The sequence below is a fragment of the Anser cygnoides genome, chromosome 7 (genome assembly GCF_040182565.1).
Source record: "Anser cygnoides isolate HZ-2024a breed goose chromosome 7, Taihu_goose_T2T_genome, whole genome shotgun sequence".
In the NCBI taxonomy this organism is placed as follows: domain Eukaryota; kingdom Metazoa; phylum Chordata; class Aves; order Anseriformes; family Anatidae; genus Anser; species Anser cygnoides.
Genome location: NC_089879.1, coordinates 7,838,311 through 7,860,497, shown reverse-complemented (window position 1 = coordinate 7,860,497; position 22,187 = coordinate 7,838,311). Strand labels below are relative to the sequence as shown.

Here is a 22,187-nt window from a genome sequence, read left to right as displayed (position 1 = left end):
TTAATTACGATACATTTAATTCAGGCATAATGAATTCAAGTACAAATATTTAGGCTGTATTATTAAAATCTCTGGGATATAAAAATATATTAAACTCCCTCCCTCTAGCTGTTAGTGATGACTTATCTGAGTCTAGCAAATCCATATAGATTACTTTTTTTTTTTTTTTTCAAAGTACTTTGGCAAGGTCACTTCTTTGAGAGTTGAAATGTAAATTACTTATATTACAGCTGTATCCTCAAAAGTTTTCATTTTGTGGATTAGTTCCCTGAGCTTTTTCTTGCTCCATCTGTGCTATTTTAGGATTGTGAAGTCTGAAATGTTTGCTTTCGTAAAAAGACATGTTAGGACAGAACAATCAGGAAAATGAGTTTCCTTTAATGTGACAAATGTGGTCAGGTCCTCCCATATCCAGCCTTTCTTCGCCCCTGCCTTACAGAACTTTATATTTATTAAGCAGCTAATCTCCCGTTGCTCCCCCATGGCCTCGGCCACTCTAATCTCTCAAGGTCACCGCATTTTGGCCTGGCCACAAGAGCATTCACTGCCCATCTGGTTTTGTGTCACCAACAAATTTGATCATTGTTGAAATTACATCAAAGAAATACCCAACAAAGATGTGAGGCAGCTGCACATCAGACAGAAAGGCAGCAGTTTTTCGTTTCCGTCATGAAAAGAGCTTCTGTAAATGCAGCTATCCAGAGTGGTCAAACACTTCTTGCAAACCAGTACAAAATTCACTAGTAGAACAGATGCAGCTCACCAGCATGGCGTATTGTGCAACTTGTCCACAAAGAGAGACGTGCATTGTGAATAAGATCTCCCCCAAAACAAACACTCCTACGTCTAATTTATGTTGCTGAAAAAGAAACCATGAGTGTTTCATTAAATAATACAACCTACAGTGAGATATCCCCTATGGAAATAAAAAGACATGCAAAAGCCCAAACAGATATAAATATGCATTTGTAATATGAGGACCTTATTCTAAGCACCCTGCTCTATGAAATGGATATTCTGTTTTTTCTACAAAATCTAGAGGCCAGAGGAAAATATTTCTCCAGTACAACTGATATGTCCCAAGTCAACAATGGATTCATGTTGCTAAACTTAACTGATTTTTTCTGACTTTTTCAGAAATGCTCTCTCAGCTGTATTTACAAATCAGCTGATAATTAACACACATCTATATATGCCCTATGGAGAACTCGTGAGGTTGTTCAGAGATCCTATATAACATTTACAGCAAATAAGGTCTGAATTCAGATAGGATGTTGATTCATACTAATTGCACATACTGTCTAGCTCCTATTTAGCTTTTATTTCAACTTCCATACTATTTTGAAAACAAAGATGGAAGAAAGCCAAGAATCATTGCTATGGTAAACTGGCACTGAAATATTGTATAATCAGATTCTCTAGATCTGAAATGCAATAAAAAAGTTTAGATGCCAACTCAGTTCCTAGTATCAAATTCTTGCTGGCATGCTTCAGCCCTAGTTATGATCCAGCAAGTTTTACTGGTGTAAAAGGTACTCTCCCGGTGTAAAGATTTTACATTTATATCTCATCTTTCCGTCAGAAAAAGCTTTTTTTTAAGCACTAAATGGAAGAAGCAATTTACACATCACCAATTCCCAAGCATTTTTATCAGGATGCAGGTGATACAGTCTAACTACACAGCAACAGGCCTGGAAATGAAGACCTCTGTACAAAATGAAGGTAAGGGAGTTCAAAGGACAGAAGGGAAGTATCTTAGTTTGGGCATGACACCACAGCCTCCAGAAATACAAATTCATGGGAATTTTAGGAAGGTTAGCAGAACCTAATTTAAATTTCAGCTTTTCTCTGTGGAATGGCAATAAATTAATTCTCTGGCCAGTGATACCACAAGATGCAGCTGGCTTCAGTAACATTGTGGGAAGAAGATAACCCAAAAATGTTTAATGAGGCGAGTTTTCTTTTCTCCTGTACACTAACATAGTTTTTCCTGAGCAAGAAAATAGCAAACACAGCAGCAAGTAAACCTGAAGACCGAGAAACCTTTTCATCCCCAAAGGTGCCCATACCTGGGGCTTCCTCACCTCTTTGTTTTCTGTTTGTAGGTGTTTAGATGTTGTAGGTGTTTAGGTGTTAATCCTAGACTGTACTATCTTCCCAAAATTTTGGACACTGAAGGAATTATTGGTCACAGTAATAATGACATTAAATTCATAATATATTCAGTCAAGACCCTTGGGCATTGCAAAAGAATACTCATAAACCTCCAAACGCAAAGAAACACCAAAATGTGTTGGCATTGGAAATAAAACAGAAGGAAAACAAAGAGTGAAACAAAACAAAAGGAAAGCAAATTATCCATGTGCTTTTTCATTGACCCATCTGTTTTCCAGTCTATGTCAAAGCAAGACTTTTTACGGTAAAGTGCTCTCTAAAATAATGCAGACACTGGTTTCTCTAACTTGACAACATGGAAAATTTTTGTTAGATCTATTCAAAAGTATTAAATACTGCCATTTTATAAACCTTTAAAAACAATCCTTTATTCCTGAAAGCAATCTGCATTCCAGTGTCACTGCCCTAGAGACTATAAAGTGCTCAGTTTGTCCCCGTCAGTCACATTTGATAGCTTTACATGGCAAGATGTAATACAATGTACTCAACTACACAACAAGCCTGTCAAGTGTTTGAGAAACAGGGGACTTCTCCAAAAGTAGCTATGAGAAAGTAAAAAGGAGTAAGAAGTATTTCTACAGTTGTTTGGTTAAAAACAAAGACACAGCTCAGGAAGTGAGTCAACAGAGACCAACTGAGAAGATCTGGTACTTTGAAAGAAGAATGGGAGAGTACTAGAAATCTGATACAGTCTGTAGTAGCAATTATACAGGGTAATAAAAATCAAGCACAGCATTGACGAGCTTTATTTAACTTAACAGGAAAGCAAACTGCCTTTGAAGCAATTCAAAATATTTGAAAGCACAATCATATTGGCCAAAATGTATCAATTAAAAGTCAACAAAAGAAGGACATGCAATTGCCAGAAATCTCACGGAAGGTACACTTCTGTTCTTATGTTTGGAAAGTTTGACCTCAACCAAACCTGAACATAACTGAAGACCCTGGAGGTGCTGAGGACTGCAGAACGAGAGTTAGCAGGTGGTGCAGCATCGCCGGATGGGCTGTGAACCATGGGGGAAAACACTCACAGCACCTCCTCACCACAACCAGTCCACTGGGCTTCATGAAGAATACTTCTCCCATCTGTGGCATGGCTTCTTTCTCAATGAAAATTTGAGCAAAATTTGACTTTGGAATCACATCCCCCAAACTAGAGAGTAATTCCTGCAGTATATATGCACTGCACACTGCTGTTTACAGGGTATACACTACAGTATACACTTTAACATACACAGCAGTGCTTTAAACAACTCCTAAGCATCACTGCTTCTTCTTTTCAATTAAATCTCTTAGTGGCATAATCTTATTGATCTCAACCCCTTTATTAAAACTAAGACTTTGGCATCAGAGAATGTCTTACAGAGCAAAGTAAAAACTAACTCAGGTTCCAGATAGCTGCATTAGCACTTTCTTCTATTCAAGCTAATTAGCCCCACTGAAAAGATGTACTTTTCCACACAGCCTTGATTCCAATCTGACTTCTTATTACAATTTCAGTTATACTTGAATAAATAATAAATAGGATGGTATATGCCACTAAAATTTTTTTCCACACAATTTTTTAAAGAGAATTATTTTATTTAGAATCTAAATGGTAATTAACTTTGGAGTACACTCAGCAGTTGTAAAATTCATGCTGCTCTGCATTTGTAGAGGTACAAAAGGTCCCTTGTTTGCAGTACTATGCTGACTGATTCCTATGGTAGAGCTGTTGATTCTCTACATGAGTTTTCTCAGATAACACACGGCCTTTTAAATGCTGGTGCACTGGGTATTTATAAAGCATATATACTCTACAGATAAGCTGGGCAAAGAAAGCTTATTGAACTTCGTAATTTAAATGAAACGCTGAAAAATGATCAAAGTTTTATCCAACTGTTTTTAAACGATGAAGGCAAGTTTTATAACGACAACCATGACCAGTATCAGAGAGAAGTATATTTTAAATGGTATTTATTTTGTGTACTGAAAATCTCAGGTACTTAAGAAGTATATTTGTGACAAATATACTTAAATTTGCTTTATCATGTCAAAAATAACAATTGTCTGATAAATATCTGTGGCTTTTTGCAATACTGTGGTGAATAGGGCTGCAGTACAATACCTTGCAGTAGGCAAGCACCTCATCTGTCTGACCTCAGGACCCCACAGGTCTGTGCCATGGCTGCATGTATGACCTCTAACATTCAGTGCTTCCATACACAGAGATGCAGCAGTCACTCACTCTCATTTTCCTCGTGATTCAAATCTCTTCTTAGCAGTTAACTTCTACTGACTAAAGCATCTTGAAGAACTGAAGCAGCCATAGGAGAGCTAACTTATTTTTCTTTGGGTGCATGCCAGCACAAAGCCAGGCAAGGGTGACTGCTAAGCTTCAGTCCTTTCAGAGCCATGGCATGAAAAGTGCCAACATCATCAATTAAATGAAGTCGAGTATACTGCTCTCCCTGTGCATCAGCTCTGGATCTAGCAGCTGTGTAATGCACAAATTCGAGCGGCTTACTCTGTTTGGGAGCCTTTTAACTTTCATAAACTAGATGGCTTTACAAACAGGACAAGATGTTGCTGAGGATCTGGTAACGGAGGAAAATACAGCTGCTATCTGACTGCTGAGCTATAAACTCAGTGTTCCACAGAAATAATTCTCCCCATCTGTAGTATGAAGTTTAGGAGAAAAACATAAGGCTGCTGATTCTGTTCTGCGCAATGCAGATATCAGTTTTGTGAATGAATTCATACAGAGTCTCAGTAGTATCTTTCCTGATATATCAGGGCATGCAGCTTTCACACCGTAACTGTTTAAAGCTTGCTTGCTCTCCTGAAATGAATACCGATTTTAAGAGTCAGGTGATGATCAGAGCAGCCCTTAGAATACATACAGGATGCATGATGAGCATCACAAACAGGACATCAAAGCGCTCCATGAAAGCCCACCTTGTCATTAAAAGAGCCTTTCAGAACCTTCAGCAGAATGAGATAGAAGGTGAGGAATTACTGAACAGTAACGCACATATTAATATCAAATTAACTTTTATCAATATAAGAGGGAGTATGGAACATCCTGTGCATTGTAAAGAATTACAGGTCTTTAATATCAAGAGCCATCCACATTGAAATTCTCTTCTGCTTGGACGGCATTTCCCAGGCTCAGGTTGATATAGGTTCCCTACCAGATTGCTCAAAGCACAGAAGCAGAAGTTGTAATACAAGAATAACTATCAAGAACATGTACTGTTTTCTGGAATAGGTACCTCTAGGATCATCTATCAGAGGCATCAGACTACTGCATGGAAGCCCATGAGCTTTTTGCGGCATAACACTGAAAAGCTTTTAACTTACAATCAAAAATGAAATTTAGAATCAGACTAAAAACATGAAAAATATTCTTTAAATGTCATAGAGCTTAGAAATAACTTAGAGGGAAGGTAACATCAGTGTGAATATAGCTGTGTGAATAAAGTAGGCACACACACATATGGAGTTCCAAAAGATGCAATTAAAGGTACACTTGCAATCTACAATACACAAAGACAAAGCATTGTTGACAGTAGCTCAACTGGGAAAGCATTGCTTGAACTAAACAAAAATTTTGCCTAAGGAAGGACTACAAATCAGGTCCAGTGAAGCTGATCTTGATCTAACGCTGATGCAAAACAACTAGAGACTTAATGGTAACTGAGGCCTACAGTAAAGAGACCCTAATAATAGAACATAAATGGCTGTCCTATGACTGAAAGCAAGAGAAAACACTAGTTTTTGGTTAATTATGAAACATAGCCTACAATAAACATTTCTCATAATTTAACGTTATTAATATGGGTTATCCAGATTAAAAAATAAAATTAAAATTGCCAGATGAACAGACAAAATAATACAAGACACATTTTGCCACCATATAAGAATGCAAAAATAAGCAGCAAACTTTTACAGAATTTGATCTAACCCTCCTTTAAAAAAAAATAATTAAATCTGAAACTAAAAGAAGTAACTGGAACAGTGTGCTCAGGTGGCCAAGAGGGCCAACGGCATCCTGGCCTGTATTAGAAGCAGTGTGGCCAGCAGGTCGAGGGAAGTGATTGTGCCCCTGTACTCGGCTCTGGTGAGGCCGCACCTCGAGTACTGTGTTCAGTTTTGGGCCCCTCGCTACAGGAAGGACATGGACGTGCTCGAGCGAGTCCAGAGAAGGGCGACCAAGCTGGTGAGGGGTCTGGAGAACAAGTCTTACGAGGAGCGGCTGAGGGAGCTGGGCTTGTTCAGCCTGGAGAAGAGGAGGCTCAGGGGCGACCTCATCGCTCTCTACAGTTACCTGAAAGGAGGCTGTAGAGAGGTGGGGGTTGGTCTATTCTCCCACGTGCCTAGTGACAGGACGAGGGGGAATGGGCTAAAGTTGCGACAGGGGAGTTTTAGGTTGGATGTTAGGAAGTACTTCTTTACCGAAAGGGTTATTAAGCATTGGAACGGGCTGCCCAGGGAGGTGGTGGAGTCACCATCCCTGGAGGTCTTTAAAAGACGTTTAGATGTAGAGCTTAGCGATATGGTTTAGTGGAGGACTTAGTGTTAGGTCGGAGGTTGGACTCGATGATCTTGAGGTCTCTTCCAACCTAGAGAAATCTGTGAATCTGTGAATCTGTGAATACTATCATAGTTAGTGCAACATATGTTCTCCACAGAACTATGTGACATGATGAAATACTACATTTAAAATATGCAAACATCACTTCTCTTGCTCTGTCACATGTCCCTAAGAACTGCCATCGGGCTTGGCAAATGGCTGCTGCAGTGTGACTGCTCTCCATCTACCTGAACTCCTCTGTAAAAGGTCCCTAAGTTTCCTGTTAGTGGCCAATTCACAGCTAGCGAAAAGAGTAACAATTAGAAAAACGTTTATGCCTCATTACACATCAACATTTATCATATTAGGATATAACATAGCACCAGAGTTTACGGAATTATACCACATTAAAAAGCAAACCTGTCATTTCTTTCTCTCCAGTATCAAATACAGGAATTTATGTCCTCCTCCAGGAGGATGCTGCCAACTGCCCAGTTTTGGTACTTGAAGGAATGGCTGTTCAATACACGTGAAAGTAGAGCAACAATGGCCAGAGGATTTTCTGTTTAAATATACCTCTTACACTACCTGCAGCCCTCTAATTAGCGGTTTGAGAATTTTTTTAGTTTTACTAAGGTACAAATTGTTACCTTCTTGCCTTATATTAGCCTGCCTCACTTCAGGTGTTACTTTAAAAAAAAAAAGAAATTCAAGTGAATACTCAACATTTACTTGTCACCAATGAAGAAAAGAAACTGCCAGAAATTCAGGTATTGAAATTCTAAGTACAGCATAAAAATTAATGCCGTATGACAGTCATCACAGGATACATTCTCTAAACAACAAAAGACAAACTTCCTCATGAAGCAAACACAACTTGGTTCTTCTTTGTTTGTTTTATGAAATAAAACAGTGGCATGATTGACAATCTAAAGTGTGATTCATTTTGTTAGCTCTAATAAATTAAATAGGCTCTGAAAGCTAGATGTGAGGGTAGGGACTTTGGTTTCCAACTAACTAACACCTTTGAACTCACTTGGCTGTGATGCTACAGCTACGGACAGAAGAAATAGCGCAACGAAATGAACTGTGACGGAGCTTGCAATCCAACCGCAACAAATACCGCCTCGAAAATATTTGGCCTTCCCTCTTCTATATGTCTTTAAAAACACGCTGACCTAAATATCCTGTGGTATAAGGACACCACGCCGCATTACAGGCAGGAAGGTTTGGGTCTTCACAAGCTGCCAGCTGCTGTTCAGCTGTATTACAGATACAAACACATCTCTTCTCTTCGGTCCTTCCTAAAAAGCACTATGGCAAAAGTCGGTGGTCTGCTAATACCACCTGTAAAGGTTTTGACAACTCCTACCTGGAAGAAAAATACACTGTCACAGAATGACCCATCTAAAATACAGTCAGGAAATTAGGATAAACATATTTTTTTTCCAATGGAAAAGAGCTATTTTGGGGGTAAGTTCTGGAAGTTTACAAGAACGAGCGAGGCTCCTAGCCTTCCTGTTCTTGCATGATTTATGAAAAGAAACTTTTCAGTCAGACAGGCCCGTAATTAGAGATGCATTTGTACCTTAACTCTTCCTTTAATATATGTATTAGTCAGACTTTAAGTGCATCAGCAAAGGTGATTTTAGATACTGGTAAAACATTAATTTATATCATATACTGGAAAAGGAATGTTTGAATATAATTTCAAGGCTGTGACAAAAATGAATTGTATAAAAGAGAAAAAGCTACATCCTAAGTGTCCTGACCTCAAAGTGCTTGTGTTTGCCAAATACACATTAGCTCAGCCTTTACATTTAATATGAAAAAAGCTAAAGTCCTGCCAGCACCTCCTCGCTCAAGTCTTAAAAATGCTAAGGATAAAACTGTCAAAAGAATGAACTCAGGCACATCTACAAACCGTGCAGTTTCTCATGCTAGCACCAGATGTGAAGAGAACCAACCTAGTTTAACATCTGCGTGTTATAACGGGAACTAGGTAAATGCCACATTTGCCAACAAAAATTATCGCGACTCTCTAGGACTCCTACGCTGGCTGCACCTCTTGCAGCCCCGGCAGCCCCTCCGCCCTGCGCTTGAACTCCATCGTGGAAACCAAACGCGAGCTGCTCCAAACGGTATGGAAAAAATGTGAACAGCAGGAGTCCCCCAGTGGTAAAAATACCTCAAAGAAACCTTCTCCTCTTCCCTAATATCCGTTATACACTAGTCCTGGAAGCTGGCCAAAACCCTGCTGCTGAACAGCTGCAGGTGGATTTAGAGATGTGTTTTACGACTTTTGCCACTCTTTAAAAAATAAATAGTCCAAAATAATAAACATCTGAGAAGTTAAGACATTCAAAAAAATCCTTCTAGCTTTCCTGTTCTGAAATCTAAGAAATCATTCCAAATAGGCACAGGAATTTCTAGAATTTTACAATACTTCTCTGCTACTCTACCATGTCACACAACAAAAAGTTAATACCCCAAATCAGACACTGCACACAACTAAGATCTGAGGAAAATATGATTTGTAAAGCATTACTCTGAAATACCAGTATTTTCTGAGTTTAAACGTATTTCAAATATTGTAAATCCTTTTAAATTCTGAAAACTACACAGACGGCTAAGTAATAAACCTTAATTCTCCAAGACATGCTCCTTGAGCCTCTGATCTTGTTCAACACGTAGCACTCACTCTCAGGAACATTATGAATTGTCACCCTAATCTATCAGTGACTCTCTTTGCCACAGAAGTACAGCCTGCTATGGAGATACAGCAGCTATCTGTTACAAGCACTTTACATGTCTCCCGTTCTGACAGCTGCAGCGGGAAGTAGCTCTTTTCAACCCAGTCCAGGTCCATAATCATTTATTATACCCCTCATTCTGGCTAAAGCCAGAAACTAGTCACTTTACATATTCTACAAGCTTGAACGCTGATTTTTACAGAGCAGTCCTGAGCCCTTCAATTAGCGCATATTACTGCTCAAGGGGAGCTAACTGTTTGCTCTATTTTATTCTTTGGGGGACAAAATAGTTCCTTCTGTAGCTTGTACATTACGTTTCTCCTCGCAGTCTAGACCAGATATGGCATACTGCCTGCATGACAGGAATTTGTGATTTTTTCTGAACATCCTACAGAGAGCAACTTTAGAGAAAACACTGCTATTTATGAAATCAATTTCTTTTGCCTCCTGTTAGTATCATAGGTATAGCCACTTACTGATTATCTTTTAGACACGGTTTTGGTTTTACTATGTCTGTGTAGGATTACATAGATATTTAAATCACAACAGTAATTTAAAATAATGAGGAAAAAGCTCTACATACAGTTGCAGTGCTACAAATACAATTTTGTAAGGCACAAAGGAAGAACACTGCTCATTTTCTTAGCTATGCAAAGTATTGATATTTGTAAGATTTTTACGCTGACCTTTTCTCTTTAAAGCAGAACCAAAAGTTTGCAACATTTAAAAACTTGACTGAATGCAACAGGAAGGAGCTGACTCTCATTTTAATAATCTGAGGAATTTGTAAGCTTACCTGCAATTAGCATAGGTGAAAGCTAGCCTCAGACTGTATAATTACTGCACAGTAATGCCATACCTAAGCCCTAAAGATGACAGCTTCACAAGTTCAACCATTCTCTGTCTAAAGTGAATAATTCAAAGTAGATAATTAAGAACACTACAGAGCAGCTGCTCACAGTGGATGTCACTAAGTCTGTTTTCAGAAGTATCCATACAGCTTAAAAGATGCCCGGAGATACCAACACATTTTGTAATACGAAATAAATAAAGCTAAGCTGTCACCATTATTCACTGTTTATGGCTGTGGTTATGCCATTAATGATGTCCTTAATATATTGACAAGCTCACCTTTTAGTCGCTAGTTCAAACGCAGTGCAAGAGGGTAATGACCAAAAGTATTTATACTGCATTCACATGGTGAACTACACGGAGCGAGACTGGGGGAAGGGGGCATGTTACAGGCCAGATACCTGAGCTACAGAAATCATCACTGTAATTGGCACCTTTGTTGGCAGCTTCCGCAAGGAGGACAAGGATTGAGTGGGGAGTGAAAAATGACCTACCTACCTTCTCATTTCTAGGAGTCCCAGAGCCCTGCTCCAGCAGAGGGTTGTTTTACTCAGCTCTGCCAGACCGGGCATGTTGTAGGGACAAAAACAATACCATTTCATGAATAACTAAGGCATACAGTAGAATTTTTCTTAAAATAGGTTAATTCTAAATTTATTCTCATGTACGCACTTTAATCTTCCCACAGCTCTTAGGGAAAGGTCAAGGGCATGAAGATAAGATATATTTAGCTATACAGCAGAAATGTATCAAAGAGCTAAATGAAGCTTCAAGTCAAATTACTATGTATTGAATGGAAAAAAAAAAAAAAAACATTGTATGCCTTTCTCCCTAAACATTAATGCGGTAATATTAATGCATTCACTTTCTACTCAAACCACAAGAGCCGTCTAGATATCCCTATGCAGTGCAAAAAAGAAAACAACACCCTGCATTCAACAAATCTCGCACCAATTTATACACAAGATCAAATACACTAACACACCACATTTCTTTACAAGTCTCCTTTAATTTTCTGTTGTGAAGGTGGGACATTTGGCAATGGGAAGAGACATCTCACGCATCAGTAGCCTTGGGGAATGTTTGCTTAGAAGCACACACACAGTTTGACCTCTCAAAGGATCAAAGCAGTTTACTTCATCAGGTCATAAGTGTTATCAACCCCTGCAAGTTTTTGTCTCACTATTTAGGAGACTAAAATTAAGCAAATAGCTTATGAGGGAAATAACTATGGGTTTATGATAAAACTGTAATTCTCGTAACTTTTCATATAAGGCTATAGCAGGTGTTATCCATGCAATCCTTTAAAGAAATATGACAAGAAAATTTATCAATTTATAAAAGCATTTCAAGTCGTGCAGACACCTTGCTGTCTTCAATCATGTCTCGTTTCATGATGGTGCGTGTGGAGAAAAGACTTGTTTGCCTGGGTCCTAATGGATAACATGAAATACATTCCCATGGCAATACAAAATGAACAACAATAAAAATGATAATTTACTTTGCCGTCAGGTACAGATCCTGTAGGTGTGAAGGAAAGCAAGTAAAGCTGCAGGGGCTGGGTTTTGATTCGGTATTGTATTTAGACATTCTGCAGTAGAGAACTAATTGCGCTTAATCTGCTCAATAAAATTATCTTCGCTGCTATTAGTATCCCAGACTTGTGCTATTATATAATCCTAACCTATTTTTTAAACAGACATTTTAATCTGCTGCTTAAGCGTTCATTAATGCAAAGTCACTGCTGTGCAGAATAGATTCCACTCTATTTGCAAGTGGCAAGCCTGGGGAAGTCTGGGTATTTGGACATAATTCCTTGAAACTACCACCAAAAGATATCATCTTTCTTGATTTTCTTTATGACCATATTCCATCTGGAAAAGAAGATGACTCCAAGAAATGCAATGTCATTTGTAAATATGATATAGCATTACTCAAATAATTAAATGTGATGTATGTGTTCACACATAACAGCTTTTGGACACGATCTTACTTTCTTGTTTTATTTCTGAATCTGAGTAAATAATCTTCATGCCAACTAACCTAAATGCATGAATTATTTTCCATTTTAAGAATCCTGAGATGCTCAATTATCCGGTACAACTGTCAGCCATTGACTATACTTAATTGTCTGTGCGTTCCAAGTCCATTGCATGTTTATTTATATCACTTGCACAACACAGTAGATGTTTTATGAGACTAGAATAAGATGGGATATGTCACAGTCTAATGCTCTGTGATATGACAGGAATTGTACCTTTTTTTTTTTAATCCTAGTTTTTCAAGGAAACGTAGGTAAGTTAAGTATCAGTCTCCTCTCCCATCTCCACACCCCTGAAGCTCTCAGCAACCTTTTAACCCACAGGACATACTTGGCCACGTTTGACAGAGAACAGGAAATTCTTACAAATTTGATGAAAAACTGCGGGTTTGGGTTGGGAAGATGGACCCAAGTGGACCTGCCTGCTGAGGAAAAAGCAGGTATCTCTCTGGCTCTGAGAAGAAGAAGGTGCCAACCCACACGTGCTTACAGTCTTTCAGCACGTGCCTAACATCCAGCGAGCTGCAACATGTGCTGCCCCACAGAGACCAGTGACGTGGGGCAGAATTAAGGAGAAGTGATGAGGGAGTAGCTGTGGAGAGAGCACGGCACAGAGACAGAAAATAGGAGCTCTGTCTGTGTAGAGAACAGGGGGCAGAGAGGAGATTGAGGACTCGAATTTATAGGAAACGGGGCTTTATTAGCTCCATTACTCAGGAACAATTTCTTTTATTAGACCACATTTCAAACTCTTTATATGGAGGGTGAGAACAGTTTGGAGAACGCTGGAAAAAAGCAGAGTTATAGGGCAGCTCTCAAGGAGGAGAGGAGGCGACGCATCAGCGGAGGCACGGGACAGTGGAGGACAGGCAGGCACCGGAGCACAGAGAAGGGGAGAGCGGGGTAAGGGCAGAGAAGGGCCACAAGGAGAAGCCATCAAGCAGGAGAGCGTGGAGGAGCCTGTCATAAAAAAAGGGAAAGGAAGGAACCGGTTTTGCTGAAGTGAGTTTTAATACTGAATTTAGGGTGCGGAATTTAAAAGGTGGAAAGTGGAAGCTTTTAACACTTTTGAACCTCATCAGCTGCATGACAAAACTTTAATGGGAACATGTATTTTATGGACACCAGACAGTGATAAAATCATATAACCAGTGAATGCAGAAATTCATCTTTATTTATGGGTTCCTACTCAAATTGTTTGAGATCTTCAACTCTCTTTACAACCCATCATTTCTGTGAATTTCTATGCAGGAAGAGCTATCTCTATGCCATTACACTGTGTCATGCATCTCTCATGTTAAATTTTCAGCTGAGTGCAGATTGCCCAGGACAATAGCCTGACACAAAAATTGTTGTCAAAGCATCACAGTAACTAAAGAACTATCCAGAAAATAACTTAATTGTGTTAATGCCCTAACTACATCGATAGCACTGTTGCATTAGTTTCACCCAACAGAAATGCAATCATGTCAAAATAAAACCAAAACATTAATATAAAATAATTACAGAATTAGTTTCATCAACAAAAAACATCATCACACTTCTAAAATCAAAGCTGTAAACACATTCCTTTCCAAGGTTAAAATAATACAATGTACAGCTTAAAATAAGAAATGTATGATGCTTATCACAAATAAGTTCTGCCTTGCAACTCAGAAATTCTTATTTCTTTTCATCACATACAGGCATTTTACTCTCAGCGTTTTTAACATACTGTCAACTCCTGACAGATACCACTGGCTTTTCCATTGCTGCCAAAGTTATCCTTGAGAATCAAACACAAATAGGGCTATAAAAGTAAAGTTCTAAAATATTTTAAAATGTTAATAGCCAGACTGCAAATCACCTGCCAGGAGCTGCACCTTGCTGTGCCATCAAGAGACGGCAAGCTGCAGGATGCTGCTCTTTTTGGCACTGTTCTCTGCATTTCACAAGGGGATGCAGCTTACCGACAAGCCCCCTGAGGAAGACTGCCATAGACAGATGCCTCACTGTCCCTGCTGCACCAGTCCTCCTGGTACCTGCACCACTGCAGCATCCCTATGCTGCCACAGACCTACATCAGAGGAAACACGGGCTTTTTCTCTTGCTCTCACCATGTCATGCCTTCAACTGTGAATGAGACTGCTGCGTCCAACTGCTTATCCCTGCAACACACCAATTTGCGGATACCTGACAAAAATGTAAACTTCGTGGTGAGCTGTTCTGTCCCCCCGAAGCCCACGACTGCTCCTGTTAGCCAGCTCTTTGAAATGGATGCCTCTCTTCCACATGGGTGACCAGACCCTGCTTCCCTCCTCAGCGATAAGCACCCCATCTCTCCAAGTAATTCCACCAATATCGCTGGGATATCGGCAGATACCTGTCCACCTTTGCTCCTACTTCCTAAGAAGTAGTGTGGTACTTACACAAACCATAAGTCTTCCTTACTTACACAACCATGGTCTTCCTAAACAGAAGGATATACAATTTGCTGCTCAAAAGCACATACACGTTTGTTCATTTGATACCCGATTTACCACGCTGTAAGTGAGGCTTTCCTGTAAACATACAAAGGGGATGGCAATTCTGCTCTCCAAAGAGGCTACTTGAGACAAAGCTGTGCTTTGCTGTACATACTGTATGCTAAAAGCAGAATCCAGACCATTCTTACTCAACCAGCTATCTTGCATCACTTTCCTTTGAGGCTTCAGGAGAACACCGCTCTCCTTGGAGTTTCCTTCAAGTCTCCTACATATTCTCTCTTGCTCCTAGCATTCAAGGAGACGTTGAATATTCATGCAGAAATACTCTGTGTTGTATCACCAGATGCTTCCTCCTTCCATGGAATGGATTTCATCCCATTCCTGTGTTGAAATGGGTTGACAAGCCCTGCCCAGACTACTGGGAAAAGCAGAAACTCTGCATTTGCTCAGAACGGTGCCATGCTAAAGAGGATAAAAATTTTCTTCTAACAAATCTTCAAAGATATTAGAAAAAAGGTTCCTATTATCTCACCAAGGCAAGAAATACAGACTAACCGTGAATATTTATATATTCTTACTTGGTGTTTCGAGGCTTGTTCATGTTCCTGCTGAAGTTAAAGCGTGTATGCACTGCCTTTATAAGATAGTCAATCAGTTACTTCAGCAAGGTACTTAATTCCCCTCTCATAATCAGATCTAGCTTCAAGAAATGCAGAAAACAGGAAATTCAAAGAGCTCCTGCAAGCCAACAGTCACCAAAGTGACACTCTTTTGTGTGAAGTCCAATCTGATTATGGAAATGGCAGAAGTGGAAATCAGCAACTAGTATCTATTCAGCCTTGATAACTTGTTATCTGACTGGAAGCCTGCCTAGTTGTCTCTGCAAAGAAAATCTGCAGACAGAAATGTCAAAGAACATAAACATTGTACATGCTCCTATTAGATTTATTTTTGTCAAACTATTTTCATTTTGTTAAATGCAGCTAAAATAGATGCCCGGGTTTGTTTGTTTTTTTTCTTGAAACATGCAAAGGGACACAAATTCTCACTGGAGCGTTACTCCAGATTTACAATTGTAACAATAATATTAAATCTTGGTCCAAAAACTATTATTCTGATTAATACACAGTATCTGAGAAAGGAGAATATAGCTATGCATCAGAGAGTCTAGTGTAGGCAAAATTAACAGTACATTTTTACTTTTCTGTTTCAAAAGCCTCAACCGCACGTCAGAAAACCAGAACTAAGCCAAAAAATTACAACAGGAAACAGAATACATTGTAATCAAATAAAAAGATTTTGATGTGTTATGCTTACTTCAGTGGGAACAGAATCAGATTGCAAGACTCCTATTAACTTAATAGGATCTGGTTTATTGTTTATGAAATTGGGTGAATGAGCAAGGTAAGTAACATGAAATATCTCCTTTTTTTTCCTGAAATTAAAAAATGCAAAAATATAAAAGAGAAGAGCTAATAAGAGTATTGCAAACAATCAAGAGAAATCAACATATTTAGTAGTTTGCAAATTAAATTGCCTTTGTAGAAACGTGGCACTGCAAATATTCTTACAACGTCTAAAGAACACGTTAAATTAGAAAAATACATAGTATTTGAAATACGCATAGATTTAGGAACAGACTCGGGATTAGAAGCCTCAGGCTGCAGGAATTGGGGATGTCATACAGTATTTATTCATTGCAGAAGCCACTAATTCACATGCCACAAACTCCAAAAGGAAAAAGCTTTTCACTAGGACAGAGACTGTAACATAGATGTATCATTATTATTATTATTTATATGTGGATTCTATAAAAGAAAAGTAATTTACTAAGTAGTAGCAGGTTACTTTTACTTAGTAGAGCACAGCTCTTATGTTAGGACAAGAATTGCGAAAATGGATGGGGAAACATAGTCCACTCTTGACTAAAAGAATTTCAGGATTAGGAAAGCCTGGACAATATTAACACACTATGACACGGTGTTTTCTCATTGTGTACCCTGCGCTTTACAGAAGTAGCAGAAAGAGAAAGGATGGGCACAAAGAATCCTGAAGAGCTTTAAGCACATGGACAAGGAAGCTCCGTTTCTCTGGATCCTGCAAATCCATTTTGAAATACCCTGGTCTTCCTCCCCTGCCTTTGCTCATAGCAACTTTTCCAAAGGAAACGCTTGCAGCCCACCCTCTGTGATGCCTACACCCCAGCCTGGGAAGGATAAAGCAATGGGGAGGACCTGAAGAAGTGTTTTGCATACTGAAGTTCATTCTTTCCCAGCACCTGCTTTCTCACTGGTGAACTCCAATGATACAGGGTGCCTACAAGACTTCCAATAGCTCAGAAGAAGGCGGAAAGCTACTAACCCACTCCTTTCTTCTGAACCACACAGAGATCCTACAGGGAGACCCATCTCCATCTCCACAAAATCCTTAAATATCCCACAGAAAGAGCGTACGTGAAACTGTCTAATTTAAACACCACCAGCACACACATCCTTCTGAGAATTCCATCACTGCTGACTTTATGGTCTCAAATTTTAAATGCAATAAAAGGCCACCTTACTGACAATTATTGTTTGCATTCATACTTCTAGCTTACTCAGTACGGCAGTCAAACCTGCCACCTTCATCTGCTATGCTCCTCACATTGCTCCAATGAGGAATTACACACACCAGTAAGAAGCCCTATGTGCTGTGCTGTCTACTGAACTCTCCTTTTAATTAACAAATTTACCATAGTAAGTATAAAGTATACCCTTTTTTTTTTAAATTTAAGCTCCCAAACACTATCTGCAAGAAGAGATTCCCAAAGTCTTTGAAGAGCAAACAGCCTCTTATGAGAAAAGCAGAATCGGGAAAATATCCTTTTTGAAATACAGTCATAGGAGACACTTTCTCTCTCATTTGTTGCTGTCACAACACGCACTTTGCAGAAACAATTTACTACACTAAGCATGTAACCAACCACAGATCACCAGCAAAACTTCCATGTCTAAGAAACTCAGATTGTTGTTGCACGTTATTTAAGATCATTTTTAATATAGCAAATGTAAAATAAAGAAGAAATGATACACAAAGCTGAAAAAATGGATAATAAACCTGTGATTAACTAGGTAACTTAAAAATGAATCCATAGACATACGTCATCCTAAATATGTTGATCTAAATATTCAGTTCTTTTTAAGATTATGTATTTGGTTCACACCACTTCACAGCCATTGCTTAAGGCTTTTTATTTGGCTTTAGTGACTCTCAGTTTTGTGTTGAAATAAATGAGACATTTCAGAAACATTTGTTTTGTAAGTATTTCTACAGATAACATGAAGCTAGAGTTTTAATGCAAGGTATTTCCTTACTATATGCCACAGAGATGACCACTACACTGTATCAGTTGATATCAAAATAGTAAGATATCTTTCAGTCATGATGGTCAAATAAAATACAAATTCAAGAGGCAAACTGTTCCCCAAGTAGTAAAAAGCTGTAGATAGCTTTAACAAGTGACAAACTAATTCAAGCGTCTATGCTTACTTTGGTGTGAAACTCAACTCTTAAAAACAAATCAACAGATTTTGCATTCACAGTAGTTGTGATGTAAGTCAATAGCCTTAAAATGTTTTCACCTCTCAGAAGCTGTTAAGGTTTAAGCAAAAATGGTTGTTTAAGCTTTACATCACAGTAAGTAACCCAAATCTGCTACTCTCTGAAACACACACACAGGTCTTCAGTAATTCCAAGGGCTGCCTACTAGCATGGAATTCACAGCCTTGAAGCAGAAGCGCCATATCAGACATAGTGTTTCTAAAGAAAAATCAGACACATATACAGCAAACCAAAAAATAAGACCGCTCTGTACTGGGAAGAGTCACAGCCCTGGATTTGGCAATGTGAGATGTCAGGACTAACTTCTTAGGAGGAGCTGAATTCTAAACTTAAAGCGCAGACAGAAAGGAAGAAAGGTCAAGCTCCTGAATACACAGAACACATTTTCACAAGTAAATCAAACACTGAAATCACATTCCTATTTTAGTCATCTTTTTTACATTACACTTGTCCTGCAAATATAGTACAGTCAAATACAAAATTCATGCTTGTTATAGTATCTAGATATACGATACCCTGTGCTTAACAACTAGCACTATGATAAATAATTTTGTGGGTTTAGATTTTTATTTTCTATGTTGTTGGACATTGCTTTAAATTTTATATGGAACACTTACCTTGTCTTTATAGTTCTAGATTAATTAAACCACTAGTGCCAGTGCAACGCAGGCCAATTAAAAACATAACACAAAGCTTCATTTTAATAGTGCAACCACATCATTTGTTCATATTATGTTAATGGGAAATGGAGAGAAACTACAAATTAGTATCAGGTTTAGCAATATATTCATGAATTTTGTTTTAAGTCAACATACCAATGCTTGAATGAATAAGAATGTGGTGTTCTGTTTAAGTAAAGGATGCAATTTTGAACATCTTGCAGCACAGAATTAGGCCAACTTTAACCTCTTTTTAAAACTGTCCTCCATTTCTTAGACTTAGGTATGCTCCAAAAGACTTATATAAATCACAAAATACTCCTGTGAGCCAAACGTCTCCCCCTGGCCCCACGTACCGCAGGAAGACGATTACTGTGATTTCCTACATTGTTTCAAAAAAGTAATAATAATTAAAAAAAAAAAAAAACAGCAGAAGGTGCTGTAGTATCAAGCGGTAGGCTTGATATATACCAAGTCATACAGTACCATAAAGTAACCTCTAAATAAGAGGCATGGGTTAATAGCTGCTTTTAATTGCACACAGGTAACTTCCATGAGAGTGAACACAGCAGCAACATCTGTAAGGATAAATTATTGTATTAGCAGATCAGCAGTTATGACACTACTGCCAACACTGCTTCTACACTTTTTCTAGTTTTGTTTGTTTTTTAAAAAATCAAGACATAAAAATCTTAGAAAGTTCTGCTGTTTGGGGTATGGGCAGTGCCCTGAAAAACTTGAAGACATGGCAGCTTTAACGAATGTTACATGCAGTAGTAACCACGATGATAAGTAAAGTAACTTTTGCTAATATTTCTCTTTAAGATTGCAATACTTCCAAATACTGATGCTTTTCCTCTTTATTAAAACATCCGTTTGCTGTTCTGTGTGAATCTACGCCTCCAATCCTTGTAAGACTGAAACTTCCATCAAAGCGAACAGGAATTTGTGGTGCACCACTAACAGTGAATGTGTCCTAACTAGTCCACCAGCATTCCAAGTGGCAGTGGTAGGAAGGACATCACTTGTTGGCAAATACATCATGTTCTATCATCGCACTAAACAGGTAGAAAAACTTATTGCATTTCTAAGATAATCTGTAAGAAAATGTGCAATCTGAAGTATAATGGAAAGTCGGAGTGTACATAGGGTATTTCCACAGAGAAACACTGCAAAGGTAGGTTAGAATTTAACCCTTGGCAGGCTGACCATAAACTTTAAGAAAACAGCCTGGAACTTCTCTACATTGATTTTGTATTCAGTTGTTTGTTGTTGTTTTTAAGCAATAAAAAAATAAATTAAGATTCTTCAGAAATTAATCTTTGCTCTCTATTTCTGCAACAGACTTGCTCACCAAACTCAGATTATCCTTTTAAAGGATGCATGTGATTTGTATCTGAAGCCACATTTTGAAAAGTGACTGAAGGTCTGATTTTCAAAGGCATTAAGATACCTAAAGATGCATTAAGCACTTAGAATTTTTTAAATTGTCTGGGCATCTAACACCTATTTAAATCACTTAGCCCTTCTGAAAATCCCAATGGGCAGTTATCTACATTTTATGTGTCTATATGCCTTTGAAAATCTGTACCATTAAATGCTTAACAACCTACATCCCCCTGGCTTTTAATGAGACTTAAGGTCCTAACAAGTGTAAGTACTGCTCAAAACTGGTCAAGCCACTCTCTCTGGCATTTTTTTTCTCCCTTCTTTTGAAGAGAAATCTACTAATGCTTATCTGTAGCACGTCAGTTAACTACAGCTTTAACACGATCAGATACACACTATGCTCTGCACATTGTTTTATTTGTTTTATGAAACTAAACAAACAGAAGTCCTGAGTATATACTGCATCCTCATAAGACTTCCTGAAACTATGAAAAAGAATATGAATTCCGACCTGTAAACCCTGTCAATGCCAAAAATTCATTGTTTCAATATGATCCAAAATGAGTGTAACTTAATCTGATAAAAACAGTGTAATTTAATTATTGAGCGACATATTCTAATTACTACAAATAAGTTCTGAAAGATAGGCACAAAATAACAGCAAAAATTAAGAGACAAAGTGGAAAAAGAAAAAAGTTATAAATTGGCTCCTTAAACAGACAGCAGTTCCAGAAAATATGACAAGCCTTAATTTTGAAATTAATAATTAAAAAACCTGTGTGAAACTATGAAGCATTCCCTTACAGAAACATTTGAAAGATTATCTTCCGTTCTTCTTGAATGTCAATGAGAGGTAACTTGCACTGACCACATTCCCAAAAAGGAAATTAGGAACATGGGGAATCAGATTGCCACCTACAGGAAAATTTAGCATTTATTGTCGAGAATGACTCAAGAAGAATACAAATTGCCATCCTGCCAAGAACTCCTTCAGTTTTACTTATTATTTAAAAAACAATTAGTATCTTGCTCAGTGCAACTATATCATTAACTTCTAAACCCAAAAAGTCATTAACATTCCACTTAAGAGGGTTGTGCTCCACAAGCTACTAAAGTTCCATAATTCAACTATAAAGCAGCAGATTAAAAGCATGTTTCGGCTAAAGAATTTTAAGTCTGCTTACCTGATACAATTGGTGCTAGCCTGAATATGTCTGATAGTCTGCTGTTAACTGGTTCATAGGGGGAATCTTCAAGCAAGTCATTTCCTAAAGGCAAAAAATATTTTGAATTTTTTTATACAAGAATTCAGGCTAAGATTTTGTGTTTACTTCTACTTTCAAAATAAAGTTACTCTGTAACTGGAAAAGGTACTCTGCTTTAATCCGCTTGTGTGGCTATTTCTCTGTAAAAACCTGAAAGAAGCAAGTTGTTTATCCCTGTCACTAGTTCTTTTCTCTACTTCCTCCATGGATAAGGTCATAATTTGCAGTAACAGTCTGACATCACCCAGACTGTCCCATCTCAACATGGAAAACAGGACAGAAGCTATAGCAGGGATGTTTTCACCCACATTAGCAGTAGGGCTCTTATTTAGAGGAGCAACCCAGGTGACAGCCAAAAAACTAACATCTTTGGAATAAAACATTCCTAACAAGATGCTGTTGGAAGGGAAACCTAGTTACGATGCAGAAAATG

The 22,187-nt window shown here is 38.3% G+C and overlaps 1 protein-coding gene across 3 annotated transcripts in view; it reads right to left on the bottom strand.

Moving 5' to 3' along the window:
- GFRA1 (GDNF family receptor alpha 1) overlaps positions 1 to 22,187 on the bottom strand; it is a 274,556-nt gene that overhangs the window by 133,777 nt on the left and 118,592 nt on the right. For all 3 annotated transcript variants that reach the window (XM_067000421.1, XM_048060503.2, XM_067000420.1), the window contains exon 3: positions 21,674 to 21,757. In XM_067000421.1, the coding sequence (XP_066856522.1) occupies positions 21,674 to 21,757 (84 nt within the window). The remainder of the gene's footprint in view (positions 1 to 21,673; positions 21,758 to 22,187) is intronic.